This window comes from Prunus persica, chromosome G7 (genome assembly GCF_000346465.2).
Source record: "Prunus persica cultivar Lovell chromosome G7, Prunus_persica_NCBIv2, whole genome shotgun sequence".
In the NCBI taxonomy this organism is placed as follows: Eukaryota; Viridiplantae; Streptophyta; class Magnoliopsida; order Rosales; family Rosaceae; genus Prunus; species Prunus persica.
This window is the reverse complement of record NC_034015.1, coordinates 11,197,558-11,219,581: the sequence shown is the minus strand read 5'-3', so window position 1 is coordinate 11,219,581 and position 22,024 is coordinate 11,197,558. Positions and strand designations below refer to the sequence as shown.

At 35.7% G+C, this 22,024-nt stretch overlaps 4 protein-coding genes across 4 annotated transcripts; all 4 read left to right on the top strand.

Moving 5' to 3' along the window:
• LOC18771442 (UBP1-associated protein 2C) lies at nucleotides 1-5,251 on the top strand. Its single transcript, XM_020569422.1, has 7 exons — nucleotides 1-429; nucleotides 673-793; nucleotides 976-1,119; nucleotides 3,174-3,370; nucleotides 3,488-3,563; nucleotides 4,557-4,846; nucleotides 4,955-5,251. Exons 1-6 carry the CDS (start codon nucleotides 293-295, stop codon nucleotides 4,821-4,823), a joined length of 942 nt encoding a protein of 313 aa, XP_020425011.1. The 5' UTR covers nucleotides 1-292; the 3' UTR covers nucleotides 4,824-4,846; nucleotides 4,955-5,251.
• On the top strand, nucleotides 5,788-8,030 carry LOC109950490 (transcription termination factor MTEF18, mitochondrial-like). Its single transcript, XM_020569515.1, has one exon. The coding sequence runs from the start codon at nucleotides 6,242-6,244 to the stop codon at nucleotides 8,006-8,008; it is 1,767 nt and encodes a 588-aa protein (XP_020425104.1). The 5' UTR covers nucleotides 5,788-6,241; the 3' UTR covers nucleotides 8,009-8,030.
• LOC18770136 (transcription termination factor MTEF18, mitochondrial) lies at nucleotides 13,861-17,101 on the top strand. Its single transcript, XM_007204368.2, has 2 exons — nucleotides 13,861-14,472; nucleotides 14,555-17,101. The coding sequence occupies exon 2, from the start codon at nucleotides 14,573-14,575 to the stop codon at nucleotides 16,343-16,345; it is 1,773 nt and encodes a 590-aa protein (XP_007204430.2). The 5' UTR covers nucleotides 13,861-14,472; nucleotides 14,555-14,572; the 3' UTR covers nucleotides 16,346-17,101.
• LOC18769775 (transcription termination factor MTEF18, mitochondrial) lies at nucleotides 17,838-20,642 on the top strand. Its single transcript, XM_007203041.2, has one exon. The coding sequence runs from the start codon at nucleotides 18,815-18,817 to the stop codon at nucleotides 20,612-20,614; it is 1,800 nt and encodes a 599-aa protein (XP_007203103.2). The 5' UTR covers nucleotides 17,838-18,814; the 3' UTR covers nucleotides 20,615-20,642.

Here is a 22,024-nt window from a genome sequence, read left to right as displayed (position 1 = left end):
TTCTTCGAAACAAGCAGTGTGAGCAGAGAATCGAACTAGACTTTAGGTGCTGGAATTCGAAAAACAAAGCAAAATCCGAACTGGATTTAAGGGTCGGTTTGGATTGGGCTGGTTCGGCCCATATTAGAATTCCCATCACATACATAGAGCAAAATTTAGGAAGAAGAAGACCCACCACATGCCCTAACGAGGAAAACAAAACAGAACAAACCGCACGCACTGCTCTGTTGTCGCGAGAGAGAGAGAGAGAGAGAGAGAGAGAGAGAGAGAGAGAGAAGAGAACAGTAAGCAAATGGAAGACGTAAAGAAGAGAAAGATAGAAGAGGCTTCGGGCAACGGTGAAGAAATCTCAACATATTCAGAAGACCACTTGCGCTCCTTGCTTGACCCCCTTGCTAAACCCCAGCTCGTCGATCTCCTCGCTAAACTGTGCGTTAAACATTTTAATTTGTGATTTTTTTGAATTGGGTTTTCAATAATTTCTATGTGTTTTCTAAATTTGATCCCTTTTGTCTTGATATTTCAATAATGGGTCATTGAATTTGAATATTGAGCTCCATTTTGCATGTGAGAATGCTTTGTATGGTGTACAAGGGGTCCCTAAGAGAATTGTGTGGCTGTGTGATTGACTCTGTGCATGTGGTGTTTGGTTGCATGTTGAGGGGCATATAGAGGTTGCCAATATCCTTCAATTGCAGAAGAAATTAAGGGTGTTGCTAGTGCAGATCCTGTTCATCGAAAGCTTTTTGTTCGTGGGTTGGCTTGGAATACCTCATCAGATACCTTGCGTGCTGTGAGTGCATTGCTCGTTGTGCTTTGCATGTCATGCTTGTCTCACAACTGCATATCATATTGACTTAAAGACACCCAATTTGTCAAAAGAATGTATATATACGTATATATGATATGACCATGAAGCCTTGTTGTATTTTGCTGAACATTCATTGAAGGGTCTTTTCTGTTTTTGTTGTTCAGGCATTTAGTGAGCATGGAGAAATTGAGGAAGGGGCTGTCATCTATGACAAAGCAAGCGGGAAATCACGCGGCTATGGTTTTATTACTTACAAGTATATGGAGTCAACTCAGCATGCGCTCAGAGCACCTAGCAAGTTGATTGATGTAAGCATTTACCATATTGCGAGTCTAATTTCATTCGTTCGTTCAATTTGTCCATCTGTGAATGATCAGCATACCCATTAAAAATAGAATTTGGTTTTTTGCTTTCTCTAGATTTTACCATGTAGATAAAGTAGGATCGTGTTCATTTGAGTAAGGACGTGTTGACTGTGTATTCTCATGTTGTGTACAGTAGGATTTCCAACCAAGCTACCCTAATAGTGAACTAGAAACATAAGGGTAACTTGGTTGGAAAGCCTATTATTCCATTTTTGTCCTGAAACTCAGAGTTGTTTTCATTTGAGCTGTGGAGCATAATCTTATGAGGAAAAGGAAATGAAATTTAATGGTATTATCTGAATTATGTATTTCTATTGCAAAAGGTTATATGTGTGAGGTTGGCTATCTGTCAAATATTAGTAGTTTTTTTTCTATTTGAAAGAGCAAGAATGTAAACTGTTAAAGAGAAAAAGAACTGAAGTAAAGTTATTTTGTAGTTGCAACACAAACCCCTTTTAATTGTTACTTTTCGGCCTTTATTAGAGGATATTGGCTTATTTTGGTTTTTATGGTTAACATGATTAAGGAAACTACTAGAACTTTTAAATTATTTTGGCCTATAAGGTTAGTTAACTAAATGCTAGTTAACAAAATTCTTTATAGGGTAATTACATATATGTTCTTAAGAAAATTGAATGGGAAGTCAACTTTAGTTATAGAGGCAATATTATAACTAATAACAAATGAGAGATGGCTAGGAGATATTTTTAAGGGGAGAGATTCCTATAAAATAAAAGCATTGTAGTTTCAATAAAGAAAAGGTAGTGTTACCTAATTCACTCCCCTCACCCCCCCGAACTACGAACTGGTTTGATCGTTCCCAATTGCGGTGTGTTCACGGCCCAAATCATAGAAACTAACATTCTAGATGATTGTAAGGTGTAATAGATTTGCTGATATGTAGGTGGTAGGTCCGAACCCATGAATAAAAGGAAATGTAGTCATTTAAGTCAACCTCTTGATATATTCATTTAGTTGCATCATTAATTCAATGAATGATATTTTTGAATAATTTTAATATAAAGTTTCTGTTAGCATGGGAGAGAGATTAAGTACTAATACTACATCAGAATTCAATGAATAATCAAGGGAAAGGTGCATAATTAATTCAATGAATGCTATTTTTAAACTTATAATATAACGTATCTATTATGTAAATATAAAATTTAGAATAATTCACAACAACCCAAATTACATCACTGACTATGCCTACCCCAACGAATTCATACCAAAGAAACTAGACTAGTGAACCATGTACCCTTTTCCTTTCCATGTACTGTATTGTTCCCTGTACCAGGTAACATTGTATCACACACACACACACACACACACACACGCACACACACACATATATATATATATATATATATATATATATATATACAGAGAGCTTCCATTGAGGGATCTCTCAAATAAGCTTATTTGAGGGATACCCCTTGTAGGCCCCACTCCGGATTGTATTTCACTAATCCAAACCGTCTATTTTGTAGATACTCATTCAAAGATCATCTCTACAAAAAATCACTTGAATCAGATATCATTAGACCACTCAATTGAGTTATTGAAATTTTAGTATTTTCTTGAAGCACCGTGTTCATTGATTTTGTAAGACACAATTGGATGTCGAAACGGTTTCCGATTTGTCTAATTTTTTGTAAGAATGATCTATGAATGAAGACCTAAAAAATAGGTGGTTTGGATCATTGGGAAAAAAATAGTAGGGTACCCTAAAGGGCGTCCCTCAAATAAAATTATTTGAGGGATCCCTCAATAGAAGGGGACTGTATATATATATATATATTCATTTATATTCTCCCCCTCGTAATTCAGTCTTTAACATGTAATTTTCTTTTAAACATTAATAAAAATCTTTGCCTGGGCAGCCTACTAGGCCTAGCTTAGCCAATTAATAGCTCTGACTCCTTTTGTGAACCATGACAGGGTTTTATTTTCACTTCTATATTCTTTCAGTTACTTAATTTTTTTATTTTCCTCAGGGTCGCCTGGCTGTTTGTAATCTAGCGTGTGAGGGGTTAAGTGGGACAAGTGCTACCCTTGATCTTACCCAGAGGAAACTCTACATTGGGGGCTTGTCACCAAATGTCACAAGTGAGATGCTGCTCCACTTTTTTGGCAGGCATGGTGATATAGAAGAGGGTTCAGTTGCATATGACAAAGATACAAATGAGTCACGGTATAATTAAACTTTCCTCATACATTATGTCGAAAAACTTATATTCTCTATCTGTATCCTTTCCACAATATGTTTGCTGGCAACTGTGCAATGATTGTGTTTTTCTTTCCTTTGTAGTGGGTTTGGCTTTGTTACATACAGGACAGTGGAGGCCGCAAAGAAGGCCATAGACGATCCGCAAAAGACCCTTGGGGTTAGTGAATGATAAGCCTTATGTCAATTGGTAGCATTTAATTTAGCTTCCTAAATGCATGATCCTTCGATAATAATCCTGAGTGCGTTTATGCCCAAAATAGTTTTCTGTTGTTAGGCGCGCAAATATTTGTATGATTTTAGAAACAAATTGAATTTATTTTCCTGGAATTTAATTTCAAATACTATATGAGAATGATTTTCAATGTTTTTGTCCATGTTTTCTGAGACGTATTTTTACCTCATTATCCTTAGGGATCATTGTTCATGTTGCTTCAATTATAGCAAATGATCACTAAATGAAATTGGGCAATGGGACTGTGATTGGGATATGACTGGGAAGAGGTTGCTTAAGTGAAATTGTCAGTGCATGCTTTAAAAATTGATTAATTATCTGCTAGATAATGTTCGCTTCTAGCTTTTATGTCTTTTTGAATTTGCAAATTTTATGTAACTTTTTTTTTTCTTAACGTGGTGGTTTGCCTTGGATAGTCCTAGTTGTGTTGTAATTTTCTTGAGGTGGTGACCACATGGTGTATGGTTGGGGTTCCAGCTCCGAGAAATGCCTTCTGAGTTGTCTGAACTCAAGTTGAGGAACGAACTGCCGTATATCCCTTGTAGTTTGACTGTTTCTTTATTATTTCTAAAATAATTCTAGCAGAATAGAGCATGTGAAGAAAATAGGGAGGAAAGGGATTCGGATACGAGCAGATTTTTATGACTTTATGGGCTTATTTGTCTAAGAATTTTAGGGGCATTTCCTTTTGTTAATTCATCTTGCTTGGGCATTTATTATGAATTAATTGTGATATTTTTCCTATAAAAAAAGAAGAAGAAAGAAACCTGATTTTTCAGATTCATTTGTTTTTCTTGAGGTAACATAGCTTAGTGCAGCTTCTATGTATCTGCCGTTGTGGTTAGATCCGTAGTCTCTGGCAAACAAATTCCTATTAGCACATGGAAGCAATTGTCTAAAGTTTATGTTTGGTTGCAGGGGAGGAATATCATTGTGAAGCTGGCTGATTCCCACAAGGGCAGAACAGTACAAGCACAGCTACCCCCAGCAATGGTTCCGATGGCCTTACCTCTAGCGGCTGGATATCCCCAGCCTGGAAAAGCACATGCAGGTGCAACCCCTGTTGGCTACGGTTATCCTCAAACTGTAGCAGCATACCCTGATTCTTCTTACCCAAGTCCTCCCACAGCTCCATACCAGGCACAATCACAAATTCCCTATCCATATTACATTGGCAAACAATGACTGATGACAGTTTTCAGGATGTGGTAATATTCAAGTTCCCTTGCCTTCTTTCATTTTTACCATGATTTTATTACGATTATGGCCAATTCTGATTATATTTCTCTCTCTACTTGACATGCTTGGTTTTGCAGGCCTCTAATGTGTGCTGGGAGTCGTAGATGGCATAGAAGCTATGTTTCTGTGAGGGAGATGTCTTACTAGAAATTTTGCTTCTTGTTGTAATATTAGGCCAGAATAGTTGAAAATCTTTAATTTGTCAGTAGGTATAGTTTACTTTTTACTAATGTTATAATTGGAATAATGTTTTCCATATGGGGATGGGGAGACATAGTTAAATGAGATACTATACTGTAGTTTAAAATGTATCTGTCAATCCATATGTGCAAACTTTCTTATTCAGGCCGAATTTGTTGACACTGTTTTGAGAAGAGATGAACTATACATTTCCATGAGAACACAAATGGGAGAACTTGAAACAAGGGTCACTACCTTACGATATGAAAATTAGTAAATGCTCAACCTATGTTGGATGCTGAATTTACTTAAATCATTCATTTGAATAAAGAAAAAAACTATTTTTGTAAACGAAAAATGTACAAAATGTCAATTCTGCTGCTGTTTTTGTAGAGTTAAATGTTAAAATTAATTTAGAGTTCTAAAAAAAGTTTAAAGCTAATTTGGTAATTTAGTTCTACTTTCATAATCAATTGCATATAAAGTAACACACTTTTTTTCATGATATAAACCCAGTCAGAATATAAATTTAGAAATAACACTTTTTATATTTATTTTCTTGTCCCTACTCTTTTAATTTGGACACTGGCTCGAGGAAAATACTTTCCTTATTGCTTTGTGAGTATGAGCTTTCCTATCGTGTCTTTCTCATTCCTTTGTAAATAGAAGCTCTTATATTCCTACCAATGACAGTATGACATGTGAGCATAATTTTTTATTTTTTATAATAGATTTTTAATGAATTATTTTTGAGAAAGTGTCAAACTGTGGTTTTTAGACGAGCTCGCTCAATATCTGCTCGTATTCTTTCTTTTTTGTTTGGCTCCTACATCTGAATTGGATGGACGAGTGGCCTTCAAACATCATTCCCAGCGCCGGCGATATGCAATATGATAAGAGAACCAATCGGGGAATTCATTTTGAGTGAAGCTGAATTGCTTCGCAGATCATGCCAAGAATTGAATCAGCCTCTCAATCAGCAGCAATGCGGCAAACTCTGCAGCTGAAGCTCTAAATCTTTCTGTGTAGCGGGAGGTAGCGAGCTCATCTGCCCGCATATTTTCATCTTTATCCCATTGTCCCAAGGTACTATGTTTCTTCCCAAAAGACTTCAACTTTCATTTATATTCAGCTGAATCTTGGCCCAAGATAATCACTAGGCTTGAATTCTCATCAAACTGGTTATGACCCATTTGCACAAATTAAGAACAGCATCTGTTCTCAAATGGGTTTCTTCAAATTTTGATGAAAACCACCTTAGATCAGCAAGAACCCCAATTCAGCCAATTGGATCTTTCCCCAATGGCCAAGCCCTTAGGTTTTACAAAACTAAAAGGTCTCCTGTAACTGAAAGTTGTGAAAACGTGGATAGAACTTCGACTGGTAATGGCAAAATTTCTGGTCGAATTTCTCGTGCTGTCAAAAAAGAAGCACAAGCTGCATTATTGGATTATTTGTATTGTACTAGAAGCTTACAGTTTCTGGATGCAGAGAATATGAGTAAAAACTCTCCACATTTTCTCAAGAAGCTTATAGAAAGTGCGGATAATGAAAAGAAAATTGGGCAGACGATTGCCCGGTTCTTGCGCTACCACCCTATTAATGAATTTGAACCTTTCTTTGAGAGCTTGGGTTTGAAACCTCCCGAGTATGTTCCTCTTCTTCCTCAAAAATTGATATTTTTGATCGATGACAATTTGCTGCTTCATAATTATGGTGTTTTATGTCATTACGGGATTGCACGTAATAAGATAGGAAAGATTTATACGGAAGCCACTGAAGTCTTTCAATACAATGTTGGGGTTTTGTTATCAAAGCTTCAAGCTTATGAAGAACTAGGTCTCAGCCAATCAGCTTTGATTAAGTTTGTTGTTGCTAGTCCTTATCTTTTAATTGGGGATGCAAATGCTTCATTTTTAAATTTATTGGGAAAACTTAAGAGTCTTGGATTCGAAATCAGTTGGATTCAGAGGAACTTATCGGAAAAAAATTCTTATAATTGGAGCCGGATGCTTGAAGTTCTAAGTTTTCTTAGTAAGATGGGTTGCAGCGACAGACGGCTGGGTGAATTAATTGGCCAGCACCCAGATATTTTATTTGAGGCTTCAGGGGAAAGGACATTTTCAATAATTGGGTTCTTGCTGAAGTTTGGATTCAGAATGAGCCAGGTATCTTCACTGTTTCTGCAGTTTCCCCGAATTGAAGTTATGAAATTTGGTTTGAATTTGAGGAAATGTTTCTTTTTCCTGAATGAGATCGGAATGGAGGTTGCAGGGATTGGGAAGATCATCCGTTCTCACCCCCTGCTACTGGGTTCGTGTGCTTTGAAGAAAACTAACACCTTACTTCTTCACTTAAACATTGGGAAGAAGAGCTTGTGTAGATACATCCAGGAGAACCCGCAAGAATTGAAGCACTGGGTTTTGGGCAGAAGACTTAGGCCATTAGACTGGGGAAACAACCTTAGATCAAAGACAGAGAAGGCTAAATTCTTGTTAGACATAGGAGTTGTGGAGAACTCAAACAAAATGAAAGAAGCTCTAAACGAATTTCAAGGCAACGGATTTGAGCTTCAGGAAAGATTTGATTGTATTGTGGAAGCTGGTTTCGATCCTGAGGAAGTCTGCCAAATGGTTAAAGTATCACCTCGAATTCTTAGCCAGTCAAAGGATGTTATTGAAATGAAGATTAATTTTCTTGTAAATCATTTGTGTTATCCCTTATCAACTTTACTCATCTTCCCAAAATATCTTACCTATGGAACTAAAAGGGTCCAGCATAGGGTACTTATGTACAATTGGCTCAAAGATCATGGAACAGATCCTACGTATGCCTTGAGCACTGTTGTTTCTTGCTCAGATATATATTTTCTGAGGAAGTTTGTTAATCATCATCCTAGTGGTCCTCAAGTTTGGGAGGATTTGAAGAGAAAAATTTATTCAAAGCAATAAAATGTTCATTGATTCTCCTGAAGGTTCAGCAGTGTTTATTGTCACCAAGTTGATGCTAGCATGTTAGTTTTTTCTTATTGAAGCTCTTGGGATTGAATTGCTAAAAGAAATTGAGAAGGAATCTGAAAACTGATAGAATGATAGAATGATTTTATTTATGGAGGTCTGCATAAAACTAACAATCCAATCTACTTAAAACCAAAACAATTCAAAAAGTCTTAACTAAATTTGAGTGACAAATCAACAAAAGAAGACTGAAGCATGGATGAAGGTGATAATCATGATTAGGATCTTTTGTTTATAACGATAATCAACTCTAGGTTAGATATGAATATTGTGTTTGAAGTGATTGGTTTCTTACTAGAAATTTTATAATGACACTTTCAGAATATAGTTTTCTATGTTAGTGAAGGTTGCATATGCATTTGATTATTTGAAATGGTATATTTTATTTCTAATTTACTAATCTCTCCTAAACTATAACATGCATCTCACATTCATCCTTAAATTTGAAAATGACCCACTTATACAATGATTAGTGTGTTTAAGGGCAACCATACAATATTGCTAAAGTTCAAAAACTTGAAGGCTTATATACACATTCAATCTTTCCTTGCCCGGAATGATGAATTGGCAACCTAATAGTTGTGTGTGAAGCTGGAGGAGTTGTTCTTTGTTGATGCCATAGCTCGAAGCCGTTTTACATCGCGCCATCATTCGTGTTACAAATCAAGCGCTGTAGAAGAATTGTACTTGGTGTGTTGTTGCTATGTTTATCATCATCTTGGTTTAGGTTGCCTCTACCTCATCTGGCTAATGAGAAAAACTCCTCCACTGCTCCTCTTCTAAACTTGATCCAGAATGACTGAAAATACAGAACTGAACTGTACACTCAGTTTTGTTCCTTCTTGTTTGCTCTCTCTCTCTCTCTCTCTCTCTCTCTCTCTCATATTTGGTTGGAATGTAGAATCATGGAATGGCTATGTAAATTTATCTGACAGAAAGTAATCAAACCAAAATTTAGAAAGAAAAAAAATGTTGAAATGAGGTGCTTTTCTTTATTGAAATGAAAATGTAAACAGATTTACATGGAATTAGAATTGGAAGGTTTTGCATCACTGCTATATGCATAACAAGTCCATGTATGCAAAAGACATTTTATATTTTCCGAGTTAATAAAAAAGTAGTAAGGAAATGGGTAGTGCTACACTACAAAACATTTTACTGCATGCCATGGCTATTTAGATGAGTGGCTAAGCATTTTCACTCACAATCTTCTCGTGTATCTGTTACACGAGCATTATAAAATAGTTCACTAAAAACTTGTTTGGATGTAAATATAAACAAATCGCGAAGAAAATTTGCACTACTCTTCGTTTTTTTTTTCCTTTATCTTGTGCACTCATTATTTATCTTGTTATAAAACTAAAGGGAGAAAATATAGAGAAAAGTGATATAAAGATAAAGTTTCACCATGTTTATTCTTGTCTTAATCTTTGGTAGAACCACCTATTTATAGGCTTACAAGATAGGAGATTGAATACCATCATTTACAATATACCTATAGGTTACAAGCACTAATTACAAATACTTAGTACATAGGTTACATAAAATCCAACGGTGGAATACTAAGAGGTATGGTGGTCATCCACCAACTCATGCATTTACAACACTCCCCCTTGGATGTCTACCATACAATGACATAGTTCCCTCATTAAAAACCTTGCTTGGAAAACCCAGTGGGACAAAACCAAAGCGAAAGGAAAAAGAGTGAAACTTTCTTCTAGATCATTGATATGGTGTTGAATGCGTTTATGTTGCCTCGTTAAAACCTTGCTAGGAAAAACCCAGTAGGACAAAAACCTAGTCGAAGGGAAAAAGAGTACAACAAGCATATGTCCTGTATGTAGTAGAATTGGGATACTCCCCCTGATTAATATCTCCCTCTGATTAATATATCTCATTCTCTGATTTGAGCAATACAAGCAACATTGTCTTCATACATGATCATCTATCACGTTATTCGACCTGCTTTTCACTTTTCAAATGATTGAAATATTTAGGAGCATCAACAACTAATTTAATAGTTAGAATCTGTTACAACAATATCAAATTTGAATTCAAAATACTCAAACTCTTAGTGTTAACTCTTAATTAAGAATATTGTGGTACTTTATATCCTTCAAGAGGTTGCTTCATCCGATATATCTTAAATATTTCATAAGCTTTGAATGATTTCTATGTACCATATAGTCTTAATAAATATGCATTTAACACATGCTATAAGTTTTGCGTTAAAGTAACAACCGCACTTATAGAAATGTTGATACATTTACGATGAGATTGGAGACTAAAAACCACATGTCTCTCCCAGGAAACCTTATGTCATATTAGTGATCTTATTTCACTTCACAAACACCAATTCGTAACCTTCATACTGAACATTTGTAATTTGGTGTTTGAGTTATAGGTTCAATATGCAACTCTTCTTATTTAGTGATAAATGGAATTGCCTATTTCCATTTTTGGCCAATGACTTAACTTGTCGACATTCGTGAAACGTGATTTAATATAATCATAGCCCTTGATGATTGTAGTAGCTACTAATAAACCAAATGTATCATCGATTTGTGATCCCACAATTTTTATGTGCATGTGCATGTATAATTTATAATCATCTCATTGCTTTGGGGTACCAATGCCTCTTCAGGGGCTTATGTTGTCACTTATGGGACAAACATCTCTTTTACAATGAATTATTTAGAATATGTGGATCATAACCTCCTATAGAGCATTATTTTTTATAGGGCTTGAATTTTTCAAATAATCTCCATTTCTGAGGAGTTAAGTCTTTAGAACCTATATTTCTATCATGCTTCAGGCATGCATTATATATAGTCCTCATGTTAATGGATTGTGATACGAGAATATCAATCCATGTTAGCATATGTACAACTTATATATGCATTATCTTGATGAGACAAAAGTGGATTGATTCAACACTATTTCACGACGTTCTTCAGAAACTGCCATTTCTCCCCCTAACGGCGTGAAAATTGTCTCAAAATTTAGGAAAATAAACTCACAGTCATTATCAAATATGTGACCATTTTAGTAGGCGCATTCAGTAAAACTGGTGAAGTGATTCATAATTAAATGTTGTATAGGCTCACAAATATCCCCTTGAATTAGGGCTCAAAGTCAATTTTTAACTGGGATGATCTTATGACAGCTTTTATTTGTGAGCTTTCTTTGTAATGATATTTGTTAGACAAGACAATATTTTGAGTCTTTAAACGATGTCCTTACAAATTTATAAAAATCTTATGTATCATTGAGGAACATGGATTGCCAAGAGAGTCATGTCACAACATAAAAGTTATCCGGTCAATGAACTTCTGGTTCATGACATCATAATCTTCAATTACTTTAATAGTTGTGTAATATTGAGGCCTCATGAACTTTTGGTTCATGACATCATAAACTTCCTACCCACAAAAGAAAGTAGGAAGTTTCTCCAATAGACGCCTATGGCCGTCAATATTGGGGCGGTAATACAAAACATTACCTTTGTAAAACGAAATTAACTAATAACACAACATAAATAAAATAAAATGAGTAAAGTGGTATAAACAATGAATAAAATAAATAAATTAAAGACTATGAAATTCCAAGATAATCCAATATTAATGTGGATTCAATATGTAGATAAAACTACAAGTTTAAGAATTGGATTTCCAACCAATTCAGGTTCATATGGGCACAAATAAGTAATGAACTTTAGGTTCATATGTAGTATTAAGATCCATGAAAAACTATGAACTTTAGGTTCATATCAATCTATATTCGAAACTTCGGGTTCGAATATGTAGATCTAAATAAATTGAATTAATAGTTGTGCTTTGGACTTCATACTCAAATCGATGTATATGCACTCGAAACTTCTGGTTCGAGTTCTTGACATATGTAGGCCTCATGAAATTCTGATTTTGATTAATATAAAATCGAGGAGTTTCATGTCCTTATGTGCTCTTTAAATTCGCGGAACTTCACGCCCTCAATTATTTGGAATCAAAGAACTTCAGGTTCTGATTCAATCAAAAGGACTCTATGTCCTAATCTAGTTATATGATGAGGATCACGGAACTTCAGGCCCCTGATCTTTTGTATAATTCAAACTCATCATAATAATTAAGATTATACTTAAAATTAAATAAACAAACAAATAAAAACAAAAACATGGCATTATATTCATGTGTAATAAGAATAAGAAATTTTTTTCTTAAACAAGCATGATGAAGTCTGATGGTGAATACAAAGAAACTCTATACCATGTGATGACTCTAGCTCATATAAGAAGAAAGAAAATTCAGAGAAAGAAAACATACCAAGAGCAATGTCGTGCTGATAACGTGTTATAAAACTAAAGGGAGAAAATGTAGAGAGAAGTGATATAAAGGTAAAGTTTCACCATGTTTATTCTTGTCTTAATCTTTGGTAGAACCACCTATTTATAGGCTTACAAGATAGGAGATTGAATACCATCATTTACAATATACCTATAGGTTACAAACACTAATTACAAATACTTAGTGCATAGGTTACATAAAATCCAACGGTGGAATACTAAGAGGTATGGTGGTCATCCACCAACTCATGCATTTACAACATATCTTTATTTATTTATTTTTTATTTTTATAAAAGCGATATTAGAGGAAAGGAAATTAAAACACATGATGTTAAGTAAGTACATGGCTAATATCGCCCTTAACTACTTAAGCTGTAAATTCCTTGCCATTACTTTTTAGTGATATTTGTAGAAATGTCACTTAAACTTATACCTTAGTTTCAATTTGTCACCTTAAAATTTTTTAAAAGAGAAATGTCACCTGAATTTTTCAAAATTTATAATTTGTCATCTGATTTTAATATCATCCAATTTTTCATCCATAATTAAAGGTATTTTAGTCTTTTCATTTTTAAGGGTGGCTTAAAAATAAAAAAATCATTATACAAAATTGTATATATTTTAAAATAAACCATTAAAAATCAAGATTCTTTCCTACCAAACATTAAAAATTGAAAATTGCATTTTTTCCCACCCCCCCTGTCGCCTCTCTCTATTCTCCCTTCCTCCCCAACCACAACTCCCCTCTCCTCTGTTTTTTCTCTACCCCACAAAATACCTGAACACCCCATCCCCACCTGCAACCCACCCCCACCCTCTCCCTCTAGTTGACTCCGAATAAAACTATCTTACTGCAACCCACCCCCACCCTCTTCCTCATGTTTAATTATGAACCAGAGTTACCTGAGAATATATGCAATGGGTGTGTGTAAACACTCTAAAACAGTACAGAATGCTGGTACCAATTTACTTCAAAATTAGAGGGCCGCTACTGTCAACCAAAGGTCCATATGAACGAAAGAAAATGGCTTTACCTTCCCCAATCAAACCTTCTGTGTTTTAAGTGGATTTGACTTGGCCAAACACCACTGAGAAAAAGCAGATTTCAACCGCAAAGAAAGTTGAACCACCCCCAGAAAAAGAGCCAAAAGAAAGTGCTGTAAACATGCCCTCTAATTTTGAAGTAGAGTGGTTGGGAGCTGGGTTCTCAGGATCTCTTTCCTTTAGTGTCTTTTTCTTATGTTTTTTATTGTTGTCAATTTTCCACTTTTTCTTCAATTTTTTAAAATGATTTAATTGAAAATTAGATGAAATGTTGAAAATTTGGACGTTGAGGGAAAATTGAAGAAAAACAAAAGTTCATATCCTTAATTTTCTTTATAAAAAAAAAGAAAGATTAATTGAAAGCGAGGTATAAGTTCAAGGGGCAAAACATTAATTAACTCTTGAGATAAAAGCTTCTTGTTATTATCTTTTAAAATAACAAAGGATTCATTATTGTAGTGGTTTGGAGTATTTACGCTCTCATGTAAGATTTTGGATTCGAGTCCTAGCATTTGTGTTGTGTGTGTGTTTAATATGCTATTGTCCCTTTCAATAGGAAAGATCCTCAAAAAATAAATAAAAATAATAATATATATATAAAAGAAAAAAAACTAAGAGTAGGACATTTTTTGAGTGTCAATTCACATTCTAATATGCAGGGCTTATATTTGAAGTGATTAAAAATATTTATTCTGCTGCAGAGGTAGTTCATCCCTCCCCAACTTGTATCACTCCCCCCAAAAAAAAAAATTCTAATATAACCTCCTCCTCCTGGCAGACCAATTTTGAATGGTGTCCCTTATTTCTAAAATCCCTAAAATTGCGAAGTCGGAGACTGAGACTTTGGAGCAAAAGAAAAAAAGAGTCGGAGACAGAACCGTTCGGCAACAAAAATATCGTAAGGCAGACCCTCAACCAGAAGGCAGCAGCAGTATGAGATAAATTTACAGAGGAAGCTCCGAGTCTTGTTCAGTAGAGAGGCGTTGCCGCATATCCATCAAAATCTCTGAGGTAATATTTTCTCCCTAGACTTCATGTTCATTTCTATTCAGCAGAGAATACCTTTTGGGTTCTAACTTCTAATAATTACTAGGCTTGGAATCTCATCGAAATGCTCATGACCCGTTTGCAAAAACTCACAACAGCATCTGTTTTGAAATGGGTTTCTTCTAGTTTTGCTGAAAACCACCTTAGATTATCAAGAACCCCACTTAAGCCAATTTTCCCCAATGTCCAAACCCTTAGGCTTTACAGTTCAAGAAGAGGTCTTGAAACTGAAAATTCTGTAAACTTGGAGAACACTCTGACGTCCAATGGAGAAAATGCTGCTCGAATTTCTCGAGTTATTATAAAAGAAGCACAGGCTGCGTTGTTGGATTATTTGCATTGTACTAGAGGCTTGCAGTTCATGGATGCAGAAAATATGAGTAAAAACTCGCCACATTTTCTTGAGAAGCTGTTGAGAAGGGTGGATAATGAAAATGAAGATGAAGTTGGGTGGTCAATTGCCCGGCACTTGAGGTATCACCCTATTAATGAGTTTGAACCTTTCTTTGAGAGCTTGGGCTTAAAACCTTCTGAGTATGTTCCTTATCTTCCTCGTAGTTTGATGTTCTTGACTGATGATGGTTTGTTGCTTCATAATTATACTGTTTTGTGTCGTTATGGGATTGCACGCAATAAGATAGGAAAGATTTATAAAGAGGCAATAGAAGTCTTTCAATATGATTTTGAGGTTTTGCCATCAAAACTTCAGGCTTATGAAGAACTAGGTATCAGCCAATCTGCTTTGATTAAGTTTATTGTTGCTAGTCCTTATCTTTTAATTGGGGATGTGAATGCTGCATTTGTTGAGGTATTGGAAATATTGAAGAGTTCTGGATTTGAAACCTGTTGGATTGAGGAGAATTTGTTGGAAGAACATTCTTATAATTGGAGCCGGATGCTTGAAGTTCTACATTGGTTTAGTGAGAAGGGTTGCAGTGATGAGCAGTTGGGTGTACTAATTGGTCAGCACCCAGATATTTTATTTGAGGGATCAGGGAGAACAACATTTTCACTAATTGGATTCTTATTGAAATTTGGATTCACTATGAGCCAGATATATTCAATGTTTCTGCAGTTTCCAAAAATTCAAGTTATGAAATTTGTTTTGAATTTGAGGAATTGCTTTTTGGTCTTTAATAAGATTGAGATGGAGGTTGCAGAGATCGGGAAGATTATCCGTTCTCACCCCCTGTTACTGGGTTCAATTGCTATAAAAAAAACCAACACCTTACTTACTGGATTGAACGTCGGAAAGAAGCGCCTGTCTAGGTACATACAGGAGAACCCAGAAGAATTGAAGAATTTGGTTTTGGGTAGAAGAGTTGAGCCACTTCCAGCAGCCGAAGAGGACCAAATATCAAAGGCACAGAAGCTTGAGTTCTTGTTAGACAAAGGTTTTGTAGAGAACTCAAACAAAATGACAGCAGCACTAAAGGTATTTCGAGGCAAAGGAACCGAGCTTAAAGAAAGATTTGATTGCATTGTGAATGCTGGTTTGGATCGCAAGGATGTCTGTAAAATGATTGAAGTATCCCCGCAAATACTTAACCTGAAAAAGGGTGTGATAGAAAAGAAGATTGATTTTCTTGTAAATCATTTGGGTTACCCCATATCATCTTTGGCGTCCTTTCCATCATATCTTTCCTATAGAACTGAAAGGGTCAAGTTTAGGGTATTCATGTACAATTGGCTCGAAGGTCAAGGAGTGGTAGGCCCTAGGCCTGCTTTGAGCACTATTGTTGCAATGTCAGATGCTAAATTTTTGAAGGTATATGTAAATCATCATCCTACTGGTCCTCAAGTTTGGAAGGATTTCAAGAGTAAATTTTATTCCTAGTATTAAAATATTGTGTTCTTCTCCTGGTAAGGTTCTGCATTGCTGGGTGATCCCAAGTTGGTACCAATATACTTGGTCCTTTTTCTTTTACATGCTGAGATTTTTATTGAGCATTAACAGTTTTCAGGTGATATGGCACATAAGAACAAGCACAGGCAAAATAGAATTAAGACCAGGTTGTTTGAAGTGTGTGTTGTGTATATATTTAGGATTGACCATCCGTTAAGCATAATGTTAAATGTTAAAGTTGCGTCCAACAGAAACAATGGGTAAAGTTAGAGGATTTTATGTATTTAGATACAAGTCCTATGCTCTGTTCTCAAGAACCCCCTCAAGTGTGATCCCAGTGAAACAAAAATGTGTTTCAATAATATCGTGACATGGAGCACGTTTGGTCAAACTAGGCCTCGCAGATAAATTATCATTGGGGTACAATGTTAAAGCTGGAGAAGCTGACCCAAAAGCAATTGGCAATAAGTGTATATGCTGGGGATTTTGTATATGTGGTGTTAAGAATGCTTGATACATGCTGGGGATTCAATGATTCCATCATGTTTGCATTTTGCAGTGATGAAATGATTTAGTAATATCATCACTATTATAATCCAATTCTTCTCTTCGTTTTTCACATACTGACATTTGAGTTTTAATTTATGTGCAGATTTTTCTTAGTTTTGTTAATTTTGGTGCATCTCCACTTTGCATATAGCAAATTGTACTTTCACATACTCAGTAAAACTGTTTTAACCTCACAAACCTGAAATCCTGTACTCCCTTTTTGACATCTATTATCAGAGTTTGATTTTCTGATTTGAACTTTCAGTGTTATAAAAGACTGCAGTGATTTTACCAAGGGCATTCAAATTTGATGTTGCTGCATCAGGAAAATCGTTGGTGCAATGAGCGTTAGTTAAATTTCAGATATTATATGTTAAAGTTTCATCTTTCTTTTGTAGTAATTTTGAAATCCTTGGCCATGATTTGCCAAAGAAAAATTCTTCTCAGGAAACTGATAGAAAACAGAGGAAAGGGTGAAACCACATATTTGGCTCATGCTTTGATTTCCTAGGTAGAATGAGATCGTGGTGGTTTCTACATAAATGCCAAGGTCCTGTTTGGTTCATGGAATGAATCTGAGGGGAAATCATTTCCCATGTCATTCCCCAAGGAATGGGAATAGAAGATTCCTTTCCCACGTTTGGTAATGCTAGGAAAGTAATCGGGAAATATCACTTTATTTCCTTTCCCATGTTTGTTTTGAGTAGGAATGGAAAAAAAAGTTTGTATAAATTTTCAATTATACCCATATTAAATCAAATAAAAAAAGAATGCATTTAATTATATATTGTAATTCTAAATTGTTATTGGGGATAAAATGGTCATAAAAAATATGTATTTAATGTTAGCTCATTTCCCCAAACTTTGCTATGAGGAGGGAAAACAAAACCCAAGTTGGGAGGATGACTTCACTTTTCCCCTTACTTTACCATGAGTTGGGCAACGATTGCTCATACTTAGACTTACCAAACATGGGAAATCAATTGATTTCCCATTCCCAAGTCTCCTTTCTCATGAACCAAACGGAGCCTAACAGCTCGTCTTGTCGGCAGCATCTCACCCTGCCTTCAGGGACTTTAATGTTTAAAGATTATGAACACTCCACGGCAATGGGGCTGTTGCAGTTTGTTTGCCTTTTTCGGAGGCTCATTTCTTTGCTGTTTTCCTTTGACTTCACAAGGGGCACTTGGTGAGGCAATACGCTCACCCCTTTTATCCAAGATCGAATCATTCTCACCGTAGATTCGTGTAATTTAGATTATTATTTGTATTAGAAAAAATTTTGATTTAAAAAGAAAAAAAGAAAAACCATGTAACAGAGTGTATGCAAAGCATTCACCATGACATGTTCCTAAAACATCCTATTACCCCTACATCCGTGGACTGAGGTTCGGTTTCGCCTCCCCCAATATTACTTGTATTAAAAAATGAACACCCTAATATATATCCCTTCATGATTAATTTATCTTCTATTTTCTACTAATTGACCTGCCTTTTTTGACTGGGCCTACAAAATATACCCACAACTAACCTGGACCTAACTTCCTAAAATTATAATTTGGCCCAAAATAAAATGATAGAAAGAACGGAAATGGAGTAGGCCGAGATTAACCAAACAAATGTCCTTCTACGTTAAGTGATAAAACCCTATTGACCTAAACAAGAAAAAAAACAAAAACTCTTAAACCCTTCTGGCGATGAGAGTTCTGCAACCAAAACCCCCTGGAAAGGCAACCACTCAATAAGCATCAGTACCAAAAGCTCCTGCTGCTGAAGCTCTAAATCTTTCTTGAGGAGTGAGCTCATGCCTAAGTGTTGCTCAAAATTGCAAGGTAATATTTCATCGAAAGACTTCATATTCATTTCTTTTAAGCTGAATCTAGGGATTTTTGGATTCTCTTCAAACTGGTCATGACCCATTTGCAGAAACTCAGAGTGGCATCTATTCTCAAATGGGTTTCTTTAAGTTTTTATGAGAACCACCTTAGATCATCAGCAACCCCATTTCAGCCAATTGGGTCTTTCTCCAATGCCGAAAGCCCTAGACTTTACAGAACAAAAAGGGCTTCTGAAGATAAAGATTCAGAAAATTTGGATAAGTCCTCGACTGGTGATGAAAAAAATGCTGGTCGAATATCTAGTTCCATTAAAAAAGAAGCGGAAGCTGCATTGCTGGATTATTTGCATGGTACAAGAGGGTTACAGTTCATGGATGCAGAGAATATGAGTAAAAACTCGCCGCATTTTCTGGACAAACTTTTGAAACGGGTTGATAGTGAAAAAGATATTCTCATGAAAAAGAATAATAAAAAAGAAATTGGGCGAGAAATTTCCCGGTTCTTGAGGTACCACCCTATTAACGAATTTGAGCCTTTCTTTGAAAGCTTGGGTTTGAAACCTTCTGAGTATTTTCCTCTTCTTCAACGTAGTTTGATGTTTTTGTCTGATGATAAGTTGTTGGTTCACAATTATACTGTTCTATGTCATTATGGGATTGCACGCAATAAGATAGGAAAGATTTACAAGGAAGCGACAGAAGTCTTTCAATATGATTTTGAGGTTTTGCTATCAAAACTTAAAGCTTATGAAAAACTCGGTCTTAGCCAACCTACTTTGATTAAGTTTCTTGTTGCTAGTCCTTATCTTTTAATTGGGGATGTAAATGTGGAATTTGTTAAGGCATTAGAAAACTTGAAGAGTATTGGATTTGAAACCAATTGGATTGAGGGGAATTTATCGGCAGATAGTTCTTATAATTGGAGCCAGATGCTTGAAGTACTAAGGTTGTTTAGTGAGATGGGTTGCAGCAATGAGCATTTGGGTGAATTGATTGGCCAGCACCCATATATTTTATTTGAGGGTTCAGGGGGAAGGACAATTTCACTAATTGGATTGTTACTGAAATTTGGATCCACAAAGAGCCAGTTATGTTCAATGTTTCTACAATTTCCACAGATTCCAGTTGTGAAATTCATTTCAAATTTGAGACAGTGCATTTTGTTCCTGAATGAGATTGAGATGAAGGTTTCAGAGATTGGGAAGATTGTCCATTCCCATCCCCTGCTACTGGGCTCGATTTCTTTGAAAAAAGCTAACAGCTTACTCAATATCTTGAACACTGGGAAGACACGATTGTGTAGATACATCCAGGAGAACCCACAAGAATTGAAGAATTGGGTTTTGGGCAAAAGAGTTGATCCATTTCCAAGCTCAGGAGAAAACCGTATATCAAAGACACAAAGGACTAAGTTCTTGTTAGATATAGGATTTGTAGACAACTCAAACAAAATGAAAAAAGCGCTTCGAGGAAAGGGAGGGGAGCTTCAAGAAAGATTTGACTGCATTGTGAAAGCTGGTTTGAGTCAGGAGGATGTCTGTGAAATGATTAAAGTAAGCCCTCAAATTCTTAACCAGACGAAGGATGTCATTGAATTGAAGATTGATTTTATTGTAAATCAATTGGGTTATCCCCTGTCATCCTTGTTGACCTTCCCAAGATATCTTTCCCATAAAATTGAAAGGGTCCAGCATAGGATATTCATGTACAATTGGCTCAAAGATCACGGAACAGCTGATCCTGGGCTTTCCTTGAACACTATTATTTCTTGCTCAGATACATATTTTATAAAATATTATGTAAATCGTCATCCTAGTGGTCCTCAAGTTTGGCAGGATCTGGAGAACGAAATTTATTCCAAATCCAAGTACTAAAGTATACATTGCTTTTACTGTTTCGTTTTGTTTTGTTTTTTATCTGCATTGCTGGTTTTCTTAAGTTGATACTAAAATACTTTTTCCATGTTTATTTTACATGCTGAGAATTTTCTTTTGAGCATTTACAGGCAAGATGACATATATGAATATATACAAGCAAAGTTTATTTAGCACCAGGTTATTGTACCTTGTGAGTGTGTGTTCGTGTATGTATGCATTTCCCGTTTTGAGCAATTGACTGTCCATGTTCTATATAGATGCTAAATCAGTCTCTGTTTTGCTTTTTTATATTTTTTTTCTGAGAGAAATCAGTCTCTGTTTATAATGGTGAAAGTCATTTAATGATTTTTTTTCTATAATCTAATGCAGTTTTCTTTTTTGTTTCACTCTTGTTGTTCCGATGAGCAAGATCTTGTTAGTTATGACTGACTGAGTATATCGCCACTTTACCACAGCCGATTGCACTTCCGCATACAATAGTTGTTCAGCTTAAAATAGCTTATCATCATGAGATGACCCTGAAAACTTATGTCATCAGTTTGACTTCTGTTACCATAGGTCAACAGGAATCTGGTTTTAGTCTCATAAAAGTTGCAGTGCTTTACCTGAGTTATTGTTATTTCATGTTGCTGCATAAGGAGAATGCTTGGGGTAATAAGAAATAGCGTGCATGGTTTGAATGAAATTTGACCTATTATCTGTCAAAGTACTTCCCATCTTTTGTTTTACAGATTTGAAACTCTTGGCCACGAGTTGCTAAAAACAGATGAAAAGGTAGAGCAATGATCTGCAATGGTGGCTCATGCTTGCTGTAGTCTCTGCATGAATGAAGGAAATGGCCTATGCTGAGAGAAAACTGTTAGCTTGGTTGAGAGTTTATACTTTCACCTTTTTCATTCGTTTCTAAATTTTATTGAATGCCCGGAAGTAATTGTTATTGAGATGGTGTACATGATTTTCGAACTGGCTGTGCCGGTAGTTGGATTATTGCTCAATGGAGTTTGTTGAAGCCTTGAAGCATTCTAAAGCATGTTCATTAACAGATTCACTGTTCTTAAGGTCGAGAAGCTTATGTTATGTGCTATCTCTATTTTGTTCCATTTCTTATTGGATTAAAGAACAATTTGCGCTAGCCGTCACTCTGATATAGATGTTCTACCCGACCCAACTTGAGGCTTTAGTTCCATTTCTTCTTGTTACAAAATTTCGTAGTTTTTGGTTACCTAAAAAGGAAAATATAGCTTCCAAGCCTAGCAGCAACCGGCATACACCATGGAGATGGTCATGGCCTTTTAGAAATGTTACTGACGCTACCAGAAACGCTTCCGCTCATACCTTTAGCTAGAAGATAACTCAAGTATTTCTACCCGTGGGTGAGGTTGCTTCATCCATATCGTTAAGCCCTTC